A 26,822-nucleotide genomic window follows, 5' to 3' on the forward strand; every position below is an offset into this window, starting at 1 on the left:
CTAAGATTTCGATCCTAGGAGAAAATCAATCAGACTACGTCTTTTTTGTTATCTTAGGAGAAAGATTCATCAGAGTAAGATTCTTATCTTAGGAGAAAGATTCATCAGACTAAGATTTTGATCCTAGGAGAAAATTCATCAGACTAGGTTTTCTATCTTAGGAGAAAAATTCATCAAACTAAGATTTCGATCCTAGGAGAAAATTCATCAGTCTAGGTCTTTTTGTTATCTAGGAGAAAGATTCATCAGACTAAGATTTTGATCCTAGGAGAAAGTTCATCAGACTAGTTTTTTTTTGTTATCTTAGGAGAAAGATTCATCAGAATAAGATTTTTTTTGTTATCTTAGGAGAAAGATTCATCAGACTAAGATTTTAATCCTAGGAGAAAGTTCATCAGACTAGGTTTTCTTATCGTAAGAGAAAAAGTCATCAGATTAAGATTTTGATCCTATGAGAAAGTTCATCAGACTAGGTCTTCTATCTTAGGAGAAAAACTCATCAGACTAAGATTTCTATCTTAGGAGAAACTTCATCAGACTAGGTTTTCTATCTTAGGAGAAAGATTCATCAGACTAAGATTTTGATCCTAGGAGAAAGTTCATCAGACTAGGTCTTCTATCTTTTTTTTTTTGGTATCTTAGGAGAAAGATTCATTAGACTAAGATTTTGATCCTAGAAGAAAATTCATCAGACTACGTTTATTTTGTTATCTTAGGAGAAAGATTCATCAGACTAAGATTTTGATCCTAAGAGAAAATTCATCAGACTAGGTTTTCTATCTTAGGAGAAAGATTCATCAGACTAAGATTTTGATCCTAGGAGAAAGTTCATCAGACTAGGTCTTCTATCTTAGGAGAAAAATTCATCAGACTAAGATTTTGATCCTAGGAGAAAGTTCATCAGACTAGGTTTTTTTGTTATCTTAGGAGAAAGATTTATCAGACTAAGATTTTGATCCTAGGAGAAAATTCATCAGACTAGGTCTTTTTGTTATCTTAGGAGAAAGATTCATCAGACTAAGATTTTGATCCTAGGAGAAAATTCATCAGACTAGATCTTCTATCTTAGGAGAAAGATTCATCAGACTAAGATTTTATTGGAAAGAAAATCCATCAGACTAGGACTTTTATCCTAGGAGGAAAAATGTGAAGAGCAATGGCAACATTTTATGCACACTGGCAAGACAGGTAAGGGAAAAGATTTGAGAAACTTCTCTTTGTCGACTCTTCTCTTCTTCTTCTTTTTCCTATTTCTTTTTTTTTCATTTCTTTCTTTCTTGTTTTTGAACCAACTTGCTTGCACTGCTTTGTTCTTGTTTCAAACAAAAAAAAAATTGTGAGTTTAAATGTGGTGGTTAGTTTGTGGCCTTGACCTTGAGGGCAGCTGCTTCTACACTTGCCAAAATAACTTTGATTTCAACTTGGACGACCTTAACTGTTATCGACTACCCATTTTCTTTCAACCCTTATCACAGAAAATACCTCTTCTCCATTCACTCACAATATTCCTCTTATCTGTTGTATTTTGCTCATGAATTGACAATTTACCGAACCCTGCATTTCACATGAATCCCAAAGCATGTTGATTGTTACCAACTCAATGCGTATACCACTTTTCCTGACTTATGCCACTTTGATGTGCTAGTCAAATTCGTTCTGTGCAATTGGAAAGTTGGTAGCGAATTTTGAAGTCATTTCTCATTTGTTCTGACCAAACGGACTCAAGAAGGGACTCAAACACAACAAGAGGAACAAAATAAGGGACAGGGGAAAGCGATGATACCTAACAAGAAAATTACAAAGTAGAAACTTATCAGATGTGGATACCAACTCTAATGACCATGACATGTACCTTTGGATTAAGTGGCCTAATCTCTCAAGCAAGTCTAATATTCAACTCTTATTATACCTCTTCGCTGTGAAACTAGGCTTCAGCGCTTCAATTGTCCCATCTGATCCACAATCCTTAGTCGACTTTTAGTGCCCTGAAGGGTTTTCACTATCAAACCTCTCTCATTTTGCTCTTTTCTCAACTCACCGTCGCCTTACGGTGACCATGAGGGTTTTCACCAATAAGACTCTCTCATTTTATCATTTTCTCTCTTTGTGTTGAGAACAAGGTATTACCCATGATACAAGAAGATCAGACTTCCACCACACACTTAATTTGGCATCCTCAAAGATTGGTCAAAAGGTCTTTCTTTGGACTGTAATGTAGGATTTTGGACAGGGTTAGAAAGAAAGGGTGACATGAAGGCTCAAAATAATTTAAGATGAAAAGGTTCAAAATTATAACTTTTGGAATCAAGTCTTTTGGCAAAATTAAAACTTCTGCCCCAGTTTCTTGGAGTTTGGGGAATTTTTGCTTTTGCTTTTGCTTTTTGTCTTTTTTTTTTTTGCTTTGATGGGATTTCTAAGGAAAAATGCCCCACTCTTGACTTCGGGGGATTATGAAATATTTTATTTGGTGTGACCGAACCGTAAGGCTGCCTACGTATCTTGACGTGTCAAGAATCAGGTCGAACGTAGTTCAAAAGACAAAGTTGTTTTTTTTCTTCTTTTCCTTTTCTCATTTTTTTTCTTTTTCTTTTTTTTTTCTTTTTCTCTTTTCCTTTTTTTTTTCTTCTTTTTCTCTTTTTCTTTTCCTTTTCTAGTTCCTAACTCTATTTTTGATTCCAAAAGAGATGTTTGAAATAAAAAATTAAGGCTCAAAATGGGTAGCAAAGGATAAAAGTATTTGAGTAGCAGAATAAAATATCTTCGTCATACCAAACTTAAAAATGCCAAGTACAAACATGCAATTGAAGATAAACAAACAAATCACACACAGTATCTATTGATGACATCAACACAAACCCAAAGTGCCGACGGGCAATACCTTTGTCCCAATGAATGATCATTTCCAGTTCGAAGCAGACTTGATTCAAACTTATCTTGAAGTGAAAGAATGCACTTCAACACTGACTGGTCTACCTCAAACTGCTTGAGAGACATTTCCTTGTTGTATGCTCTCATCAACCTCTTAATTTTTCAGACTAACTACCTATCATGGAAGAACTTACAAAAATGATGCAAAGTATGTGATGTACTATTTCTTATTTTTTATAATTATTGTAAACTTTTAATTTGCAAGTTCAAAAATAAAAAATAAAAAAAATTAATTTGAAGTATTAAAAATATAAATGAAAGCTTTCGGAGTTTGTTCCTTATATTGCCTATTGGTCTTATTAAATAATTTTTTGTAGCTACTTACTTTCTAATTTCAATTTTATAATTTTAAAATACAAATTTAAAACTTTAAACTTCAAAGTTTAATTCTAACCCTTAAAAGTTTGCAAATACTTAACTATCAATAATATTGAATAAGAAAAATAAAATTTAATTTTAAAAAAAATTAAATGGAGCCTGGCCCGCCCGAACCCGTATGGGCCCTAAAAAGCCGAAATTTCCCAACACGCCAAGAGCCCGTTAACCAACCCGCCCGCTAACCGAACGGGCTGGGGTTTTCCCAGTTCAGCCCGTCCCAGCCCCGTCCGATAAACACCTATAATTAATAGCATGTTTGGTCAAGCTTTTTTTTTTTTTTATGCAAAAACACTTTTTTTTGGTCAAAAATATTTTTTTTTTAAATTAAGGTATTTGGCCAAGCTTTTGAAAAGAAAAAAAAGTAATTTTGAAGAAAAACAGAAAAAAGTAGTTTTCTCTCCAAAATACTTTTCTGAAAAGTACTTTTGAAAAAAATATATTTAGAAGTAGTTTTTTAAAGCTTAGTTAAATACTAATTCCTGCTTAGAAATATTTTTAAAATTAATTAGTCAAACAGTAATTGCTGAAAAAATACTTTGATTTTTGCAGGCCAAACCGACTATAAATACGGCAGGAATAAAGTATCTTTGTTCTTGTTGGAGTAAATAATATTTCAGCAGATACAATTTGAAAAAATTTCAGAAGACACAAACCTAGAAAAGAAAAAGGTTGCAAGTTCTGAAATAGTGGAATCAAAACGGAGCAAACTCACTCAACTTTCTTCCACTTCAATGCAAGATTCAAGCTTTAAAATCCCTATTAATATTCCACCAGAACTCATCACTGAAATCCTCTTAAGGCTACCCGTGAAATCGCTTTTACAATTGAGGTGTGTTTCAAAATCTTGGCTCGCTTTAATCTCTAGCCCTGAATTTATCAAAACCCATCTCAATATATGTGCAAATAACAAGAATTACACCCACCATAGGCTTATGGTGGGGTTATCTCCACCAGAGCAAAATCTTAAGAACTGTTCTGTTAGTTCTTTGCTTTATGACTCTGTTAGTATTGAAGCGATTAACTTGGATTATCCATATAAAAATACCCATAAATTTCCTAGATATCCTTTTATTGTGGGTTCTGTCAATGGGTTGATTTGTTTTTCCGTTCAGGGAACAGAATTCTTTCCGTGGAATCCATCAATTAGGAAATTCAAGAAATTACCTGATTCTATAGGTTGTTGTTCTTTTATGTTCGGTTTTGGATATGATGAGCTTCATGACGATTATAAAATAGTGGGTATTGATCGCTATTTGGGTCATGACGGTTTGCGTCATGCTAAAGCCAAAATATTTAGTGTAAATAGTGATTCTTGGACAAGTGTAGATAATTTTCAGGAAGGGGTAGTATTTATTAGGTCGAAGGGTATGTTTGTGAATGGGAAGCTTTATTGAACTAATAATACTACTACTCGGAGGTTGCGTTGTTATAATAGTTGGGGCATCGTTTCTATTGATTTGGCTGATGAGAAGGAAAAGGTGGAGAAACCTTGCTATGGAGAAGGAGATTTTGGTTTTACGTTGTGCTTGGGAGTGTTGGGAAGTGATCTTTCTCTGTTTTGTAATAATTGGAGTGGTCGCGTGGATTTGTGGGTTATGAAAGATGATGGGGTTAAAGAATCTTGGACAAGGATAGTTAACATCAAGCGTCCTGATAATTATATAGCGCATCTGTTTTTTCCATTCTTTTGCAAGTCAAATGAAGGTGAAATTTTGTTCGACTGTGGATCATTTTTCTTGATTTACAATCCGAAGGATGACTTGATCAAATATCGAGAGGTTACCAACTGTGATGCCTTTCGCGAGGCAAACATTTACGTTGAAAGCCTAATTTGGCCCTATTCTAAATATGGTGCCAAGGATGCAGCAACAAGAAAGGCTCATATGGAGAAAATCATGTAATTAATAAATAGTAGGAGTTCTTTATGCATTCTTCTTAAATTCTGTTTCTTTTGTCTCAAAGTCGACAAGACATTACATATTACATTCATCTTTGAACAATATCTGCTTGGAGATCTTGTTAGTCCTTTTTCCTTTATGATGAAACAACAATTTCTTTTGCAAGAACAGTTATTTGGTTGAAGTGCTTGGTCAAGTTATATTCAAACTAATAGTACTCATCTTTGTTTCTCGTCTTGAGTAGTATTTGAAAGGGTATGTTGTGCCTCTGAACAAAGTAAGAATAAAGAGCACAAGGAACATGAAATTCATGTAAGGTGAATGTGCCGACAACACCTAGGTGTAGCGCTTGCTAAGGTTATATGATCTAGGGCGCTTAGCAAAAGGCACAATTTCGTAGGACTATGATCAGAATAGCTCCTAGGTAGGTGAATAATGTTAGCTTCTAAATGCAAGATCAATGAATTTACGGTGTCTGTGCAGCCTATAAACTTACTAGCTCTAATATTATTAATAGGTAGTCCCCCAAAATTTTCACTTATGGGGGTTATTTGATTAAAATCTCCTCCTATAAACCAGGCACCACTATAGCAGTCAGCAATGTTTTTTAAGTTATCCCACAGTTTTATTCTATTGCTAAAGTTTGTGCTACAACAAAATTGCCAAGGTGGTGAAGCGGGATTTACCTTGATCGTAGCATGACTTCTTGGCTGGTTGTTCCAATTTGATCCAAATGTACCTCAACATTATTCGTAAAGTTGAATCAAGCTTAGTAAAGTTGAAGTATACCATCAGAATTGTGCACTTGTAGTCGGGCCTCCAGCAGTGCCACTGCCACCACAGTTGGTATTTTCGAATCTATCATCGCCTAAAATTTCTTATTGAAGTTGGGATTACATGTTCCCTGCAATTCTATTATTAAATTCATGATTCTTGATGTGCTTGCACTGTCTTTCTCAAGGTTCAGGGTGGAGTTCACCTGTGTTTGACAGTCTCCTGGCTAGGTTGGTGCTGCTGGCCTAAGTTCATTGTAAATTTGTAGGGAGTTGGATTTGTTAAGGTTCTGATATTCAGAGAAAACTTTGAGAGATTAGGGGGTAAATAGAACGCACTATTTTTCTGTTTGGTTTGAGGAACATCATGCTTAAGCTTTTTAAGTTCAGAATATCTAGACTTCTCTCTATGAGAACTACCCCTTCGTCCTTCTCTCGTATCAATGGCTGCTCCTGTTGAGGCTCATTTATGTTGAGAAAGGGGGCTGCTTGTTGCCGATGAATCGTATGTGTTGTGATCGTTGCTTGTACTCTTCACTTTTGGTGCCGCACCCGTGTCGGTACGATGTGGGTGCGTGATCGGTACCAGATCTGGTCAACCGATGTTGGGTACTTTGACCAGAATCGACGGAGAAATTCCAGACAGATACAATGACTTCTAAACTAAAAACAAAGCTAGGGTGAAATTTAAGAAAATGAAAAATCTTATATATAGAAATCTCTATGTTAGTTCTTTCGTTTTATCTCCTTTGGATTCTCTTCTTAATCAATATTTTCTCCTTCTCTACATAGTTTCATAATTTAGATATTTTTAAAACTCTATTTTTAGGTATTTGAATTATTTTTAGTCGAATCTTCGCCCCTGTATCTGTAGCCAGAATCTTAAAATTTAGATCATGAAGGATCCGACCTCTAGATTCGCATCCGTATCGGATACCCGCAGCCGACTCCTGAGCAACTTAGGTTGTGATCATACTGGTCTGCTGTGAAATTGATACATTTTGCTGTGGTATGGTTTCTAGGCCAGATGCTCCTCCTCAGTCTTGTAGATCTTCTCTCTTCAGTGTTGCTTAATATGTTTGTTTCTTTCTTAAGTGACTTGTGTGTATATGCTCATTGATGATTAAATGATTTATAAAGATTTCAAAGATGGTATTTGATATTTGTGTAGAATTTAATGGGGTGGTAAGGTTTGGAGAAGTATGATTGCTTTCATCTAGTGAAGGGAGGTAAGGATAAACCAGAACAAATTCTGATCTATATGTTCTGATTGCCATAAAATAATATTTTCAATTTATATATATTGACAATATAAGAATCTTACCTTGTCAATGTAATTTAATTTGTAATAACGAGTAAATTACCATTATAACTAGCTTAGCAGTTAATGTTTATCCTAAAGATTTATTTGTAAGTACTATGTAAGTGACATGATAATACAAGTATTTGTTACACCTGTCTTAGCATATAACTAAAACTGTAAAAATAACATGAAGTCATTTCTGAGATTTGCACAAAAAGTCTCATTTGAGGCCACTATTTATATTGTCTCTAGTTAAGACAGTTATGATCGGAAACAGCCTTTTCGCCCTTCCACGAGTAGCGATAAGGCTGTGTACATATTACTCATCCCAGACCTCACTTGTGGGAAAATATTGGGTTTGTTGTTGTTGTTGTAGTTATTGTAGTTAAGAAAGTTATGCAAATATAGTCCAAGTGCTACACAACCGGAAGAATGGAAAACTTACATTACCGACGAGCTAAACTTGGTACTAACGATGCAGGTTCCACTTCCGCTATCCTCTTTATATCTATTTATCTATCTATCTATTTTAATTTATTAATCAAATCAAATTTAGTATATTAGTATTAGTACATCATTGAGTACAATTGATTGCAAGAAAGACTGTTTAAATATTTGAATCCAAGAGGCTTGATTCCTTTTTATTTAATTAAGATGAAGACAAAAATGATCAGTATTTCTTTATATTTGTTCCTGAAGTATAAGACGATCCATTTGTTCCTTATTAGCTTCTTTCAAAAGGGCTTCTGCTTCCTCGATATATGTCTTGGTAGATTATATGATTTCATAAAAATGAAGTTTATTACCCCCTCTGGTTCAATTTAGATGATAGACTTTCCTTATTAATCTGTTAAAAAAAGAATGACATATTATTACAATTGAAAATAATTCAGCTTTAAATTCTTTATTTTACTCATTTTACCCTTAATGAGAAGTTTTTATAACCACACAAATATTATGGCCCCACAACTGAGACATTGTGAAATAGGCTAGGCCTCATTTGTTTTTTTTAAGATTAAGACGTCTGAATCTGAATACACATCTGAATATCACGATGTGTATTAAAATTAAGATATCTGAATCTGAATACACATCTGAATATGTTAAGATGTGTATTAAGATTTGAATACTAAATAATTAAGACTGTTTGATTTTTAACATCTGAATATATAAAATTTATCTTTTATTGAAAATTAATAAACATAAAATTCAAATGAAATACTAACTAATCTAATATTCTATCAATAAAATATATAGTTTTTTAAAAATATGATAGTTGTTGGTTGTGATGGCTAACAGGTGAATGCCGACTAGACGCGGTGGTTGGTGGTAGTTTTGGTTGATGGTGGTGGTTCGTGCTAGTAGCTAGTAGTGATTGGTAGTGGTGACGATTATGCTTGAGGATGGTGGTGGTGATAGTTAATAATGGTGGGTGATGGTAGTAGTTGTGACTGAGTAAGGTGGTGGGTGGGTGGTGGCAGGTTATAATGATGGGCAGTGCCGCCTGTGGTTGTTGATGGTGATGGGGTGGTCAGTTGTGGTAGTTGAGGGGGATGAGTGTTGATTGTGGGTAAGAATGATGGTGGTCGGAGTTGTGGAGATAGTAGGTGGTGATGGTCGATAATGGTGGCGGCTATGAGTGAGGATGATGGTGGCTTGGTGGTGGTGGTGGTGGTTGAGTATGGTGGCGGCGGCGGCATGGTGGCAGTTAATAATGGTAGGTGGTGGCGGCAGTTAATAATGAATATGTGATAGCATCTTAATGAAATTAAGTCTCTGTTATACATCTTAATCATACAAACCTATTCAGACCCATTAAGTGGTTGTGAAGTAAAAAAAACAAACACACTTAATGATTAAGATCTGAATAATTAAGATTCAGACTTTAAAACAAACGCATTTAATGTGTGAGATCTGAATGATTAAGATTCAGACCTCCGTTAAGTGAAAACAAATGAGGCCTAAACCTCTCTTAATGTCTTTTTAAGCGAGAGGTAAAGTAGCTCCTAATAGTAATGTTATTACTACTATAATTGAGATCAAATACATTATATAAGGTATAACTTTGAAAAGAGGAAGAAACCAAGCTACAAAAAAAATTTCATCTTTCATTTTACTTATTTTATCAAATTGTTAACAAGTATAATCTGATGGCTTAACCCGCTTGTGTTCAATTATTTATAAGTTTAGCTAATCAGGCTAACTTGATACTATCTTCATTCTACCTAATTTATTTTTTTATTGTGGGGGAGGGGGGAGGTAAGGGTTTCTTTACGACTTGTTTGGATGGTTGTTACGCATCGTTTCATATTGTATTGTATCGTATCGTATTGTATTGTACTGTATCGTTTGATAAATATAATGTTTGGATAGATTGTGTCGTTTGTCATCGTTTCATGATATCATGCACCAGCAATATGAAGAATAAACTTGCAATATTATAAAGAAAAATTATGATACAAGGTAAAATTACTATATAAAAAAGTAGGGTAAATGATAAAATAAAATAATTTAATAATAATAAATGGTGAGATTGAGAGAAAACGACAAGGTAACGACGCGACCACACCAAATCGGTCGTTACATAAAGTGGCACATTTCGTCGTTATGTAATGACGGATTTAACGATACGATACAATAAAATTTAAGTAACAATCAAAACAAACATTGTATTTAAAGTAACAATACGATACATACAATGGGTAACAACCATCCAAACTTAGGCTACACGATCATAGAGTATAGTTTGTAACAAGATAGCCGATTGAGAAAAATATGAAAACTAGTGCTCCTACTCCAAACTGATTTGGCTAAAGGTGCATTGTTGATAATACTGTTGAAATAGTTATTTATTAGAATTGCAAGCATAGTTTCTTAGACGGGGCATATACAGCGGCTTTAACGAAACGATATCGCACGACACTTGTCGAATAATAATAATACCACTTGACGTAAATTGTTTTTTGGCACGTTGGTTATGCGCCTGATTTTGCTCTAAGATGTCAGAGATTCGAACCTCAACTAGTACATTTTTTTGCAAATATTTGAGAGAAACTCTATGGTTAAGTGATGAACTAGAATTGAACTCAGGACCCTTTCTAAGTTAAGACTCAACAAAACCAATAGACTAAGGATATATCTTGTCTAGAAGTACGATAATTAAAGTTATTATCCCCGTTATTCTATAAATTTCGATATCGCTTATAAAAATTTTCGCGTATACCCCTGAGCGGAGATGGAACCGGTCATCTGGCACTAGGCCTATTTTTGCAAAAGTTTGTAAAATGGGGACAAATTTTAAAAAACAAGCCTAAACGGGGACACCCCGGTGCCATTTTCTCAGGGCGAAATTCAAAAATAGCCAGATTTATAAGTGGTAATTGAAAAATAGCCACAGTTTCAAAAGTAATCGAAATTTAGCCATTTTTCATGTAAAGACAAATCTGAACGAAAACACTGTTCAAAATCCAGAAAATATTCCAGCTTAATATACTAAAGTTCAAATTTTTTACATGTGGGGTTCCAACATAATATACCGGGAGTTCCACCATAATATACCGGAGTTCCAGCATAATATGCTGGAAGTTCATACACGTGTGCTCCAATCTCCAGTATATTATGCTGGAACTTTCCGTATTGCAGCAAAATAGTAGTTATTTTTCAATGACTTAGTAAACGCTGACTATTTTTCAATTACAATACGAAAACTAGCTAGTTCGTGCTATTTTCACATTTTCTCATTGTGTTATATCTTGGCCCAAGTGTCATTATAGTTTACCCTACAATTAGAAGCTGGTATACTTTCTTTATGACAAACCATTGGAATGTTTAAACCGTCAAATTATCCATGCGTGGAATTAGATTTTCTGCAAGTTCTTTAGGAAATGTGTCTTATTCATTTTAATATTGAAGAAATATATTGTGGCTTTCTGACCTAAATTTTAATACCAGATTTTGTAAGGAAATGTGTCTTATTCTTTTTAATATTGAAGAAATATATTGTGGATTTCTGACCTACACTTAAATATCAGGTTTTGTGTTTAAAAGGTTTTGAACCTGCAATGTGTGCCTAACCTACACGTCACGTTCTACGTCCTTACCAATGAACCCAAATCCTTGCAGACACAGAACAATGTCTACACGTAATGATACTAAAAGGGTTAGGTCGATGCACATCCGCTATGCATGAGGTCCGGAAAAGGATGAGACCACATTGACTCTTATATACGCAACCTTCCCTTACAATTATGTACTCTAACCTCCCGGTTACATCGCGATAATTTTTACCGTTGCACCAAGGCTCCCTTTTGCCTGCTTACACTGTTTACACATAGAGACACTAAAAGGACAGCTCGATGCACGACCCGCTATGCATAGGGTCCGAAAAAGGACCAGACCACATTGAGTCTTATATACGCAAACTTCACTTGCAATTATGTTTGAGGTTATTTTTGCGGCTTGAGCCTCTAACCTCCCGAGTACATCAGGGCAACTTCTACCCTTGCACCAAGGCTCCCCATCGTCTACTTACAATGATACTGATTTGAGTAATTCTTTACTACATACCTTAGGGACAATCAGAATGCTATGTTACCTTAGGGAACTAAAACATATTGTGAAACTGTATACAAAGAAAGAGGGCAACAACAAGACTATTAGAAAGATTACAATTTCCATGACAAGTTTCACTACACAAAAGTTCCTTCCTACAAAGTGCATTACAAAAGAGAAGGGAAGAAAAAACAATTCAAATTCCCCTTGATTGTAATACTTGGTCTAAATCTCACCTCCTACATCTCCAAGCAGATACTGAAAAAAGAGCGCGATCTTGCCAACAAATCACCACGCAACCATTCTCTTCTTTAATCTTGTATCCTTCACAACTATAACTCTGCAACAATCTCCTTGCCTGCAACATTGCATAATAACTCAGAGGCACATTCTTGAAACCGGCTCCATCGAATCTTTGAAACCACTTATCCAGTTTTTCGTGCCTTTCCTTCCGCTCGACTCCCTCACACGCTACGATATTCTTGATCTCCTCGCCGAATAGCATTTTCTCAACCTTTAATCGCTCTAATGACGTTCTCTGTAGTGTGAACTCAAGACAATCGAATAATGCAGCGTAAAAATACAATGACTCGGATAGCCTTTCCATAAGGGTCGTTCCATTGTGGTTCGAATCTTGTTCTGTGACCACCATGACCTTTGGAGACAAACCCCATAACGCGTGGAGGAATCCGTCCATCTTTGCTGATGCAGTCGGAGATAGCGGAGATGAAGATGCCGATTCATTTCCCGGACTAAAAACATTAGCTGTTTCCTTTTCGAGCAAGTCCCCTAAAGTATTTTGGTTGAGTAATGCCCTTTGCAAATGAAGGCCATTCATATGCTTGAGACCCAAAGGAGATTTCTTTTGGTGTTCATCTTCATGTGCAAGAAGAGTGTGCAATTGCATAACTGAACTAATCGCCAATGCCTCCCCGGTTTTAACTCGTAGTTTTTCAACATCAAGATTTTCCAATTTGCTAACTACTTGATGGAACTGAAAAGGGATATCCAACTTTTCAGCTTCTTCTGTTAGAACATGTGCTATTTGCTCTAACACTTCCTTTTGCTGATGAACCCCCGTAATCCGCAAATGGGGCGGTCCTTCAGGGCGCGCGCTCAAATCCTGAAGCAGCGCGCGCCACTGAAGGGGTTCAGAAGCATTGAGATCAACAATATGAACCATCTTTTCTCCTTCCATAGCTTCGATGATCGCTTGATTCGTGATCAAAGAAGCTACTTTCATGAACGGAAAGTACTCGAAAAACATTTTCTTGACCAGTATGTCTTCTGATACAATCGACAACTTAGTCGAATGCAAGGCCTTATAAATACCAGGCCAAGATCTCAGTATCCTATCAGCAAGCGCCTCAGCGAAATACGAGGCGATTCGTTGCATTGTATCTCCATTAGGAGAAGCTAATTGAGAGATTTGGTCAAGTGCAATGTTAGCATTCTCAAGATTGCCACCAGCTACATGGTTAGCACAAGTGAGCAAAAGGTGAATTAGATATAAACCTCTTTCCTCAGATTTCAACTCCTTGAGCCAATTGTATGGTGAATTAAAAGTAGGTGAAAGTGACATCATTGGAAAATTCTGAAGAGGTGATGATGAGGTCACTGATGATGAACCATCATCTTGTAACATTGTCACAAATTTACACAAAAAAAAGGGCCAAAAAGTAGTTAAAACAAAGGCTTTGATAATTTCTTAAAATCAAGACTCAAGATTTCTCAAGATTCTTGAAAAAAAGATTCAAAATTTCCCAATAAATCAGAATTAAAGAACAAAGAGAAATGTGTACTTTAATTGGACTAACAAAATACAGGCCCCATTTACATTTACAAGACAGAAAATAGAGATAAAAAAGAGCTATCAAAGCCCAAAAAAAGACAAACTTTGCAAGAAATGACCAATTCACCAAACAGAAAACAGAGTAAAAACAGAGCTAAAATTTGCAAAAAAGGACAAACTTTGCAAGAAATGACCAATTCACCAAACAGAAAACAGAGTAAAAACAGAGCTAAAATTTGCAAAAAGGGACAAACTTTGCAAGAAATGACCAATTCACCAAGGAGAAAACACAGTAAAAACAGAGCTAAAATTTGCAAAAAAGGACAAATTTTGCAAGAAATGGCCAATTCATCAGGCAGAAAACAGAGCAAAAGACCCAAAAAGGACAAATTTGGTATGAACTCACCAACAAGATAAAGAATCAGAAATTCCTTTCTGGGTTATTTAGTTCATCAAAAACCCAGAAAAAGTACAATAAGAATTCACCAAAAAGCTCCAGCTTTTACAAAGAATTTTTGGCAAGAACAAGTTCAAGATTGTAGTTTCTGTGTAAATATGTTTGGTGAAGATATAGAGAGAGAGGAATTGAAGTTTTAGGGGGGGTTCAATTAAAGCTGTGTAGTGAGAGAGAGAGAGATGAGGTTAAAGAGATTTTGTTTTGTTGTCGACAAAGCGTGGGGTTTGTTTTTGTCGGTAATGTTTTGGTGTTGTGTTTTTTTGCGTATTTCAGAAGAATATGGAATTTGTGAAAAACAGAGCCCTCTGTTCTTGTTTTTGGTTTTTGTGTTTTAGGTTTTTACGAAACTACGTGTCTCATTGTTTATCATTGTTGCTTGGATCAGGTTCAGTTTGAACTCGGTATATTGGTCAAATCTAATAGTTTTGTTTTAACCCTTTAAATCATTGAATATTTATAAATTATTAATTTAGAATTCAATAACTTAAAATTATTAGAATTTTGAATTCGTAAATTTAAAATTTTCTTCATAAGGAAAAGTAAGGTATGCGTACACATTACCCTCCACAGACCTCACGTATGAGATTTCACTGAGTTTATTATTGTTATTGCTCTGTGTATCTTCACTACTTGTTGAGCCGAATTTAAAATTTTATGAGTTTAATCTTTAAGATTTTTATCAGTAAAATTATACTATTTTAAATTATGATTTTGATAAATTTATATTTCACATTAAAAATATTAAGTTCAAATTTATGTTCAGGTGTCTTGCATTCGCATATGCTTGTATGCACTTTAATTTCCGAATTAAAATGTAAATATATAAATTTATGTGAATTATATGACAATATTATCTCAAAGTTTAAATTGTTGGAGAAAATAAACTTTTAATTACTTAATTATATACTATATCACCTCCAATATATAAGATATTAACTCCAAATTCATTTCTCACCAACTCCTCATCTCTCTCAAATTTCATCTTGTAAAAATGTTAAAAATTTCCAATCACTAGAAGATAAAAAGAACATATAAACTCAGAGACGGATCTAGGATTTCCGGAGGATGGGTGCACTATTATTATTTTTTTAAAAAAAAATTAAAGGGGATTTGATTCCCTGATCATAGGCTATTGGAAATAAGAGATCAAAACCAGTGCACCATTTGGTCTCTTTTGACCATGGGTTGCATCAAATATATATATCTATTTTTGTCAAATTATGTACATTATATCTATACTTTAACCTGAGGACCACGGGTTCACGTGAACCATATTTTACACGGTAAATCCGCCCCTAGATAGACTAGATGAAAACCATACAATGGTCTTTGCTTTGACAATATGTTCAAGGAAAAAATTGTTCACTTAGTCTAGGTAAATACAAGAACAAACACCCCTCCCCCACACAACCCCCCTACCCCACCTCCTTATAAAGTGTGGAACAACTTTTTTGGTTGTATGTTTGTCACTACCTAAAGTGGACAAGGAATCAGGGTGGCTAAAAGATAAATAATTCTGAAAAAGACACAAAAATCCAAATATGTCCTAACAAAAGGACAGAAAAAAAATGACATCACTTCCTTTGTTTCATTGTGGGACAAGTGTGTGAGAATTGCAAGAACAAAAGACAATTCAAACTTGGTCTTTATCTTGTTTTCTCTTTACTCATAAATAAATTTAAAAACAAAAACACACAAATTAAGACAAAGAGACAAAGGCTTTAAAGAACCAGCCAAAAGTAGACAGCACATTCATGTTTTGTCATTTACTTGTTAGACACTTAGCCCCAAGGAATGGAAATTTTGGCCACTTCTTGATAAACCCAATGGAGATTTTTGGAAGTTAGCCAACCACTTTGCTGTTTTGGACTGAAGGATCCAAGATAAGTATTTAATGCTTGATATGAAACTTTGGACACTTTTGAAAAATAATCTTTTATTTTTCTTTTCCTTTTTTCTTTCTTTCAAAATTGGATTTCTTTTTTTTTACTTTTTAATTCGGTATCTGCTATCTGCATCGAGGTCCGACTAATTTGAATTCGCTCCGCATAAACCTCATTAAAGGGAGAAACACTCTTCATCGTAATTTTTTTATTTCTAGTGCTTGAACTTGAGACCTCTGACTAAGGGTGAAATTAAGTATTACTCCTTCTGATTTACTTTAATTGATTTTTTGATTATTTTCACACATATTAAGGAATTCAGCTTTTAGTATTAATTAACAATAAAATTGATCATATTAACCTTAATTTATTCATTAGAAGTATAACAAATACTCCTTGATTTTTTACTTCAAGGGCAATTTTGAAAAAAAAGAATTTAATTCTTTTTCAATATCTAAAACAATAAAATATTATGAATCATAAAAAGAGATCAAAAAATCAAATAAAGTGGACCGAAGAAAATAATTATAAAATATATTTTTCACTTAACATTAGCCTGCCGCTACTTCTGGTTTTCTCTTTTATTTGAATTTGAGAATAGCAATGTAATCCAGCTTGTATAGGCGGAGACGCGGAATTAACCAAAAGATTACTATGAATGTAAATTATATTTATAGCGTCTAATATTCGAATTCTATTTTTTTTAGAAGATCGGTCTTAATTATAAATTCTAATGGCTAGAATTTAGGTTTAGACAAAATCTAATGAGGAAGTTTATCTCAAAAGTAGTCCAAATGTAAACGTAATTTGAGTTTTACAATATAAAAGTTGTATCTGGATTCTTTTGAACTTTGAATGTTTTAAGGGTCAAACGTGACATATAAGTCAAATTAGTAGCTTGAATACCCCTCGTTCATAGTGACCTTCATTTGGTTCCTGGCCGTCAAAAGTTGACTACAACAATGTTAAAATAGCACGGTCTAGTCAGTTTTCGGACTGGTTATTCAAAAATAGTCAGCGTTTACCAAGTCAATGAAAAATAGCCACTATTTTGCTGCAACAGAAACCGGTCCATCATAATATACTAGAGTTCGTTGCACCTGTGTATGAACTTCCAGCATATTATGCTGGGCCGGTATACTTTGGTGGCTCCAGTATAATATACTAGAAACTGAAGCACTGGTGCTCCAAACTTCAGTATATTATGCTGGAGTATTTTTTCATATTTTGAACAGTGTTTTCGTTCAGATTTTCTAAATTTCAATTGCTTTTAAAACTGTGACTATTTTTGAATGACCACTTATAAATCTAGCTATTTTTGAATTTCTCCCAACAACAATATACAGTATTGTAGTTCTATAAGTAAGATTTGGGAAGGGTAGAGTGTGTGCATATTTTATACTTATCTTGTGTAAGGTAAAAAGAATATTTTCAATAGACTCTCGATTCAAAAAGAACATTTTAAAAAGAGTAAAGAAGCTATGACGAAAATACTGAAAAAATGAAAAATATTGACAGCATAAATAATAAGATTACCAAAGCAAATTAAACAACAATAGGAATAGAAAAGGGCAGTCTGATGCACTAAACTCTCGTTATGCGCGGGGTCCGAGGAAAGGTCGGACCACACGGGTCTATTGTACGTAGCCTTACCCTGTATTTCTGCAAGAGGTTGTTTCCACAGCTTGAATCCATGACCTTCTGGTCACATGACAACAACTTTACTAGTTACGTCAAGGCTCGTCTTCTAAACAACAATATGAACAAATATACTAACTAAAATTGAAGAATAAGGATAGGAGAGAGCAGATAAGGTACTTTAAACTAGAACCATATTATTCCAAAGAAAACAAAAGAGAAATCACTCGATTACCTACCAACGTTTCACCCCAATCCTCGACCTTTATGCTCTTCTATCTAAGGGTCATGTCTTTGGTGAGCTGAAGATGTGTCATGTCTTGTCCAATTACTTCTCCTTATTTCTTCTTCAATCTACCTCTACCTTTTCTTAGACCTATCACTGTTAACCTCTCACACCTCCATATTGGAGTATTTGTGCTCCTCATCTTCATATGTCCGAATCATTTCAACCTCGTTTCTTTTATTTTGTCCACCACAAAGGCCACTCCCATTTGCCCATATATTTTCATTGCTAATCTTAGCTCTCGTAAATTGAGAATTTCCTTTTGTTTTGTTTAGTCCGCAATATTAGCATCTGCATTCCAACTAATTCAAATTTGTGCAAGAGCCTTAAAAAAATAGTGTCTTTAGTTTCTACCATGATATTTTCATCCTCACAAGCCACAACTCAAACTCAAAATAATTAAGGGTAAAAAATCTTATTCATCCCACCGCAATTTATGGAGATAAAGTTATTTCATTTTTAGCTTTTTTACATATTTAAGAAATTACAGTATGTAATTCTTTTTGGGTAAACAATGTAATAATAATATCTAAAGATGTTTATTCTATTTTAATATATTAATTTCATCCTATGGAATGTCAAAAAATGCTTTAAGGCTTCAATGATTATTTTTCAACTCAATACTGACGCAAGTTAAAAATAGAAACAAAAATGTTATACGAGGAGGGTCGGAATAAATTTTTGCGGAGTAATGGCCTAAGTAAAAATTGCACGGGGCACTTTGGTTGCCCCAATTTAATCTATACCCATTTTATAAAAAAGTTTTAATTTGTACTCACTTTCTAAACAGCTTCAGGCATCTTTCTACTCCTCCTTCTCCTCTTCTTCTTCTCCTTCTTCTTCTTCTTCTTCGACAGAGGTGCTGTAATAGAAGTCTCAATATTTTGCACGCCTCCCACAATAGGACTCAATCCTAACACTAAGCCAGATATCTCATAATTTATGTATGTTAGACTTCTGATAACATTTCTTATATTCCTTCATGATGTTTTAAGCGTCAATACCACACAAGAGGAGGGTGATTTGTGTGGTACCCAATTTTCGCTTAACTACGCTATAGAAGAACCTGGTTCTTCTAGGTGTTCTAACTACTACTGTTTGCGGAATAATAAATACAGAAAATAAAGAACACAGAGATTTTTACGCGGAAAACACCTGGCTCAAAAGGTGAAAAAATCACGACCTACTATTCAGTAGGATTTTCCCAAACTTCCACTAAAATCACTGAGCCAAAATAGCATTTACAAAAACACTTTGTAAACCTAAGGATTAACTCTAATCCAGTTGTGGCACACAACCTCAACTGTTGCGACAACTTCAAGTTAACTCTAACTTGAACACTCTAGGTGCCTAATACAATTGCTTCTATGAAAGCCGAAAGGTACAATGTAAAATCACCTACTACAATCGAACTAGAATAAAAGATAGACATATGAAACTCTTTATGGAGCTGGTTCTTCAATCTGGTTCATGTAGCTTTAGGTTTGCACACTTGAATCACACACGAACTGCTTGCAAAAAGCCTTGCTATTTTGCTCTCAATTCACGTTTAACTCCTGCGTTTTTGTGCAACATTTGTAATGTGAGAACATCCTGCAATTTATAGAGTTTGTAGATGAAGAAATAACTAGAGTTCTGATGCAACTCTTCCTTGGTGGAAGAGTTCTAGTTGATTTCAACTTCTAACTCCTTCCCTATCTTGGATAGTGGTCTCTTTGATTAAGGAGTCCTTCTCCTTATCAATTATGCAACCTTTTCGCTCAGGATATATTAAATACACCAAGTTAAGCTTATCTCATTTACGTGCTGTTAGCGGAAACGGAAAAAAGAAAGAACACAAGATTTAACGTGGTTCGGATCAAAATAATCCTACGTCCACCAGAGAACAATTGTCCTTTTAATATTAACAAAGGAAGGGGAGATTTCCCAATTACACTTAAGAGAATTTCTCTCTTAACTCTCTACTCACTACAATGTATTGTATTATTTTGGGATGATTTCTACAAGTGAAGGAGTGCATCTATTTATAGAGGTAAAGACCTCCTCTTGATGTCATTGGTGACATCAAACTACCTCCTCTTGATGTCATGGGTGACATCAAAGGAGGAAGCTTCCTCCTAGCATCCACACCAACTCTTTCCACCAACTCTTCCAATTGGCATGCCATTGTTGACTAAACATAAACCAACATTTTCAATCTCCACCTTGGTTTGCGTTTCGAGCGTGTGAACAACTCTGGCCAAAACTTCTAAGCTTACTGGGCAACCCCGTTGTAAGAAACAAGAAGAATCAAACCATTGTTGAACATACCACCTCCACCTAGCAACTGTTCTCTTCGGAGTTGCATCAGTTGATGCACACCCCCGCCAAGTCCTTGCAGTGTGCAAACTTAGCGAGCGGGACTATCTTGGTCAACATGTCTGCAGCATTATCGTCTGTGATAACCTTCACGACCTTGATAGTTCCCTCATCAATAACATCTCGAATAAAATGAAATCTGACATCAATGTGTTTAGTGCGCTCATGAAATCTCTGATTTTTCATTAGATGAATAGCACTCTGACTATCACATCTAAGAGTTGATTCCAGCTGAACCAAACTCAATTCCGCTACTAAACTTTTCAACCAGATAGCTTCCTTTACCGCCTCCGCTGCTGCCATGTATTCTGCTTCTGTCGTAGACAAAGCGACAATCGACTGCAAAGTCGACTTCCAACTGACGGCACTGCCAACGAGGGTAAAGATGTATCCAGTTGTGGACCTTCTTCTGTCAAGATCTCCTGCATAGTCAGAATCCACATAACCGAGAATTGAAATACCTGTACCACTTTTTCGAAAGGTAAGACCAACACCAGAAGCTCCTTTGAGATATCTCAATATCCACTTGACAGCTTCCCAATGCCTCTTTCCTGGGTTGGACATGTATCTACTTACCACACTTACAGATTGAGCAATATCTGGACGTGTGCATACCATAGCATACATAATACTACCAACTGCACTGGCATAAGGAATCTTTGACATATGCTCCACCTCATCCTCGGACTGAGGCATTTGTGACTCTGAAAGTTTAAAATGAGGAGCTAATGGTGTACTTACAGGCTTGCACGTTTGCATATTGAATCTCTCGAGAACCCTTTCAATATACCTCTTCTGAGAAAGATGTACAACATCGTCTTCTCTTGAAATCTCCATACCAAGGATTTTCTTTGCAGCTCCTAAATCCTTCATGTCAAATTCCTTACTCAACAGTTTCTTCAAAGCATTTATCTCTGTAATGTTGTTAGCAGCAATAAGCATATCATCAACATACAACAGTAAATAAATCATTGAGTTACCAGACATCTTCTTGTGATACACACAACTATCAAATGCACTCCTTGAGAATTCATGTGTAGTCATGAATGCATCAAACCTCTTGTACCACTGTCTAGGGGATTGCTTCAAACCATACAAAGACTTCTTTAGTTGGCATACGTGATCTTCTTTTCCCTCAGCTAGGAAACCTTCAGGTTGATCCATATAGATTGTCTCTTCTAGATCACCGTGTAAGAAAGCAGTTTTGACATCAAGCTGTTGAAGCTCCAAGTCAAATTGTGCAACCAATGCTAGTAGCACGCGAATTGAGCTATGCTTCACGACCGGAGAGAAAATCTCATTGTAGTCAATTCCCTCCTTTTGGCTGAAACCTTTTGCAACCAATCTCGCCTTGAACCTAGCATCTTCCACTTCAGGAATTCCCTCTTTCTTTCGGTAGACCCACTTGCATCCAACTGTCCTCTTCCCCTTTTGTCTTTTCACTAAGACCCATGTCTGATTCTTGTGAAGAGACTCCATCTCTTCAGTCATGGCTAACCGCCATTGTACGGCATCCTTGCAAGAAGTTGCTTCAATATACGAGGAGGGCTCCAGATCTTTAATCTCTTCTTGTGCAGCTACGAACGCATATGCAATCAAGTTTGCTTGATTTATAAGGCGTTCCGGTTCTCGTGTCTGCCTCTTCTCCCTCCCCTTCGCAATTGTGTATGGTTCATTGACAACAAGTTCTTCAACGCCTACATCTTCTGACTCATCTTTAACCTGAGTCTCTTGATCCTTTTCCTTGGCAAGCTCCACCGGAAGCTCCACCTGCTCGTTGTTCTTGTTTCCTGAAAACTCCACGGAAACTTTACGGGGATCAAGTATAGAGGATTCATCGAAGGTGACATCTCTACTAACTATAAATTTGAGTAAAGACAAACACCAAAGTTTGTACCCTTTTACTCCATCCACATACCCTACGAATATGGCCTTCTTAGCCCTTGGTTCAAGCTTTCCTTCATTAACGTGATAATAAGCTGGACACCCAAATACTCGTAAGTATGAATAGTTAGAGGGTTCACCTGACCATACCTCATTCGGAGTCTTAAAGTCAATTGCCGATGCTGGAGATCGATTGACAATATGAGCAGCAGTGTGAACTGCTTCAGCCCAAAATACTTTGGACATTTTGGCTTGTAGGAGCATACAACGAGCCTTTTCAAGAAGAGTTCTGTTCATTCTCTCGGCAACTCCATTCTGCTGTGGGGTATGCCTGACAGTCCTATGTCTTGAGATCCCATGAACCTTGCAGAATTCATTAAACTCTTCATTGCAAAACTCCAAGCCATTGTCTGTGCGAAGATACTTGATTTTCCGCTCCATTTGATTTTCAACCAAAATCTTCCACTCTTTAAATGCTTCAAAAGCATCACTTTTTGCCTTCAAAAAATACACCCAAACCTTTCGTGAGAAATCATCAATAAAAATGAGAAGATACCTCTTTCCGCCCTTCGATGGAAGTTTAGAAGGACCCCATAAATCTGAATGGATGTAGTCTAGCACTCCTCTTGTCTTGTGTTTGCCAGTGCTGAAGCTGACCTTCTTCTGCTTCCCTAGAACGCAGTGCTCACAGAAGTCAAGCGTGCTGATCTTCTCACCTTCCAAAAGTTTACGATTGCTCAACATCTCCAGTCCACGTGCGCTCATATGACCCAGTCTCATGTGCCATAGTCTTGCCTTGTCATCATTAGATAACTGCACTGTAGATGCATTTGCAGAGCCAACAATGGTGCTTCCGGCCAATGTGTAAAGGCCGTTCTCCAGCTTGCCTTTCAGCATGACTAAAGAACCTTTAGTCACCTTCATAGTTCCTGCTTCGCTCATGTACCTGTAGCCTTGTTCATCCAGAGTACCCAAGGAGATCAAATTCTTCTTCAGATCAGGAACATGACGGACTTGTGTAATAGTCCTCACGATTCCATCATGGCAGCGAACCCGAACTGAGCCAATGCCAACTATTGCACAAGTTGCATTATTGCCCATTACTACGGTTCCTCCACTTTTCTCGTAGCTGCTAAACCAGTCTTTTCGGAACGTCATATGCAGAGTACAAGCAGAGTCTAACACCCATTTGTTTTCATAACTACTATTATTATTACACGATGTTGTTAGTACATAATCATTATCAAAATTATGTACCTGTTCAACTGTAGATGCACTCGCCTTTTCCTTGGACTTTGACATTGGGCAATCTCGTTCAAAGTGCCCCTTCTTGCCACAACCCCAACACTCTGTATTCTTCTTGTTCACACGAGACTTTGATCTGTGCTTTGATTTGGTCTTTCCCTGTTGGCTAGTCCGGCCTCTTACAAAGAGGCCACTTGCCTGGTCATCTCTATCTCCTTCAATGTGCCTCCGCACATCACTAGAGTTAAGTGCCTGCCGCACTTGCTCAAGCTTGATAGGCTCCTTGCTATACATCATTGAATTCTCAATATCACGATATCCTGAAGTCAATGAAAATAGCAAAGCACATGCAAGCGTCTCCTCCTCCTTTTTAATTCCTGCAATCTGTAAGTCCATGACAAGTTTATTGAACGCATCTAAATGATCTTGTAACGAAGTACCTGACCCCATCTTAAATGTGTGAAGACGTCGTTGTAACAACATCCTTGTTGTCACTGATCGGTCTTGGTATAGCCCTTCTAGCTTTTCCCATAACTGTTTGGTCGTCTCTTCGGTACCCGTACTCAGCTTCACAAAGCACGTTAGGTGCAAGGGATAGTTGGATTGCACTCAATGCATCCCCTTCAATCTTCTCCTTGTCGGGAGCTAATATATCCTTAGGATACTTTCCGTCAATAGCATGAATTGAACCTTCCCTCCGCAGTAACGCCATCATCTGGATCTTCCAGATATTGAAGTTGTTGCGTCCACTGAATCTATCAATTTCAAACTTCATGGAACTCATCTTTATTTGTTCTTCCTCCTTGGATCGTTAAAGAATCCTGTCGCTCTGATACCAATTGTTAGCGGAAACGGAAAAAAAGAAAGAACATAAGATTTAACGTGGTTCGGATCAAAATAATCCTACGTCCACCAGAGAACAATTGTCCTTTTTAATATTAACAAAGGAAGGGGAGATTTCCCAATTACACTTAAGAGAATTTCTCTCTTAACTCTCTACTCACTACAATGTATTGTATTATTTTGGGATGATTTCTACAAGTGAAGGAGTGCATCTATTTATAGAGGTAAAGACCTCCTCTTGATGTCATTGGTGACATCAAACTACCTCCTCTTAATGTCATGGGTGACATCAAAGGAGGAAGCTTCCTCCTAGCATCCACACCAACTCTTTCCACCAACTCTTCCAATTGGCATGCCATTGTTGACTAAACATAAACCAACATTTTCACGTGCATCCCACATACTCGAATCTGGCCGTTTTTGTGAACCCGAGGGATGGACTTGGAGGATGGACCTGGTTCATGTCTGAGTTCCTTTGTTAATCTTCAAAACAAACCTTTACTTGGGCCAACACTTCAAGATTATGTCAACCCACGATCCACAAAGGAATCTAATGACAGTAATCCTAAGATTTTTTGTCTTCTTCTCCTTCGTTGCTGCAATATAATTTTGTAAGAGCTCCTAAGAATACTTAAGTTCAGCAAATATAAACAAAAACTTCAGCTCCTAGAATGCTGAAGTTTAGCAAATACAAAACAAACTTCAGCTCCTAGAATACTGAAGTTCAGCAAATATAAACAAAAACTTTAGCTCCAAGAATGCTGAAGTTTAGCAAATACAAAACAAACTTCAGCTCCTAGAATGCTGAAGTTCAGCAAATATAAACAAAAACTTCAGCTTCTCAAATGCTGAAGTTTAGCAAATACAAAACAAATTCAGCTCCTAGAATGCTGAAGTTCAACAAATATAAACAAAAACTTCAGCTCCTAGAATGCTGAAGTTTAGCAAATACAAAACAAACTTCAGCTCCTAGAATGTTGAAGTTAGGCAAATACAAAACAAACTTCAACTCCTAGAATGCTGAAGTTCAGCAATTACAAAACAAACTTCAGCCATTAGAATGCTTCGGCAATTACAAAACAAACTTCAGCTTTAGAAATTACAAAACAAAAACTTCAGCCAAAACATGCTGTAATTTTATTGAACTGAAGTTTGTCGTTGCACTATGAACTGAAGTTTGCGTGATTGTCTTTGCTATTTCAGGCCCGTATGTTTGAAGTTACACGAAAAGTGAGTACGCGTGCAATTTTTTTGTAAAGCGGGTATAAGTTAAAAGGTGGCCCAAAAAATGGGTATAGATGCAAATGCCCCATGCCCTAAACCGTCTCGGCCCCTTGCCATCTCTAGACCTGTTTTCTTGCTCTTCTAGGCTCTAGCTATTTGAAATTTAGGTGTGCATAATTTGGTAAATATCGAACTACCATATCGAAACCGAAATTTTAGTTTTTGGTATCTGGTTTAAGTATAAAAAAAATTAGTATTAGGTATGGTATTTGATATTTTAAAATAAAATATTAAAATACCAATACCGTACCAAAATAAATATTATATTACACAATACACATATTATTAATCATACATAAATATAAAAATCTAAAATTTTACTTTCCTTTATTCTCTAAGTTCATCAATTAACTCTAAGCAAGTATCAAGACATTTTTAATGATCAAATTTTTTCCTTTATATAAAGTTTTCTCTCTATTGGTTGATATTTGCTGGTTTTGAACAAAATTTTTGTCGACAAACATTTCTAGTTTTGTACATTGAGTACTTTAATTAAGAATATTACAATATATGGCTTTATGCGGTAGTTTGTATTCAAACCGAATAAATCGAAGTTACCGAACGAATAAACCGAAATCGAAAGGAGAAAAACCGAACCATACCGAATTTCCTCATTACGAACAAAAAAGTGGGGCTGCGGTCCCCAGGCTTATCCTTTCTTTTTTATCAAAAAAGTCTGTGGTTCGATCAGACAGAAGCTGAGAGTGGTGCTCTAGCTCCCACTGAGCTCTCCTCATCGGCTAAAACTTCTGTTAAGACCCTATGAATCGATTAAAACCTCAGATTCATACTAGAATCACGATGATTCAGTAAAAAAAGCTAATCTAAATCAAATCAAGGATTCCTTAAGTACGGCATTGGTATAGCATTTGAAGAAATCGAATACTGAAATATTTAAATATCATACCGTACCGACCAAAGAACACCCGAGTCATGACTTGTCAATATAAGTACATTCTTATTTTTTGGGTTGCACAGTGATTTCACAGTAGCAAGGTACATTTCACAGGACAGAAGAGGTCATGGATCTACAGATCTTGATTTAATCCCTAGGCCTATGGACAGGCACGTCACACCTTTTTGGACTATAGACAGATTGTAAATTGGCTATAAAGATAATTTCTTAATAATCAAGAAATTTTTAGTTGTTTCCAGCTTTAAAACTCAATAGATAATGAACTCCCGATTCTTTATTCAAGTAAATGAATTATCATTTTTTTTGTTGATAGAAATGTATTGCTTTAAACTGCAAAACTTGGTGGATAATCGATTTTCCTATACTTTTCTCTACTTAAATAGTATACTTAATTCATAACAAGAT

At 35.9% G+C, this 26,822-nt stretch overlaps 2 protein-coding genes across 5 annotated transcripts in view; both read right to left on the reverse strand.

Moving 5' to 3' along the window:
• Positions 1 to 26,822, reverse strand: part of LOC104227026 (D-cysteine desulfhydrase 2, mitochondrial) — a 164,836-nt gene that overhangs the window by 131,627 nt on the left and 6,387 nt on the right. The window contains exon 8 of one of the 4 annotated variants that reach the window (XM_070156172.1): positions 16,892 to 16,917. The exons of 1 other annotated variant lie outside the window; for it this stretch is intronic. In XM_070156172.1, coding sequence (XP_070012273.1) covers positions 16,907 to 16,917 — 11 coding nt within the window. In that variant the 3' untranslated portion in view covers positions 16,892 to 16,906. Of the gene's footprint in view, positions 1 to 16,891; positions 16,918 to 19,119; positions 19,444 to 24,616; positions 24,814 to 26,822 lie in introns of those variants that run through there. 2 more of the 4 variants (XM_070156170.1, XM_070156169.1) reach the window with 2 other exon arrangements.
• Positions 11,903 to 14,358, reverse strand: LOC104240136 (scarecrow-like protein 3). The gene has a single exon (XM_009794917.2). It carries the CDS (start codon positions 13,474 to 13,476, stop codon positions 12,064 to 12,066), a length of 1,413 nt encoding a protein of 470 aa, XP_009793219.1. The 5' UTR covers positions 13,477 to 14,358; the 3' UTR covers positions 11,903 to 12,063.

Source organism: Nicotiana sylvestris, chromosome 9, assembly GCF_000393655.2.
Source record: "Nicotiana sylvestris chromosome 9, ASM39365v2, whole genome shotgun sequence".
NCBI classification, from domain to species: Eukaryota; Viridiplantae; Streptophyta; class Magnoliopsida; order Solanales; family Solanaceae; genus Nicotiana; species Nicotiana sylvestris.

Excerpts from the sequence above, each read along its gene's own strand:
- LOC104240136 (XM_009794917.2), bottom strand. The coding sequence starts at position 13,476 with ATGTTACAAGATGATGGTTCATCATCAGTGACCTCATCATCACCTCTT.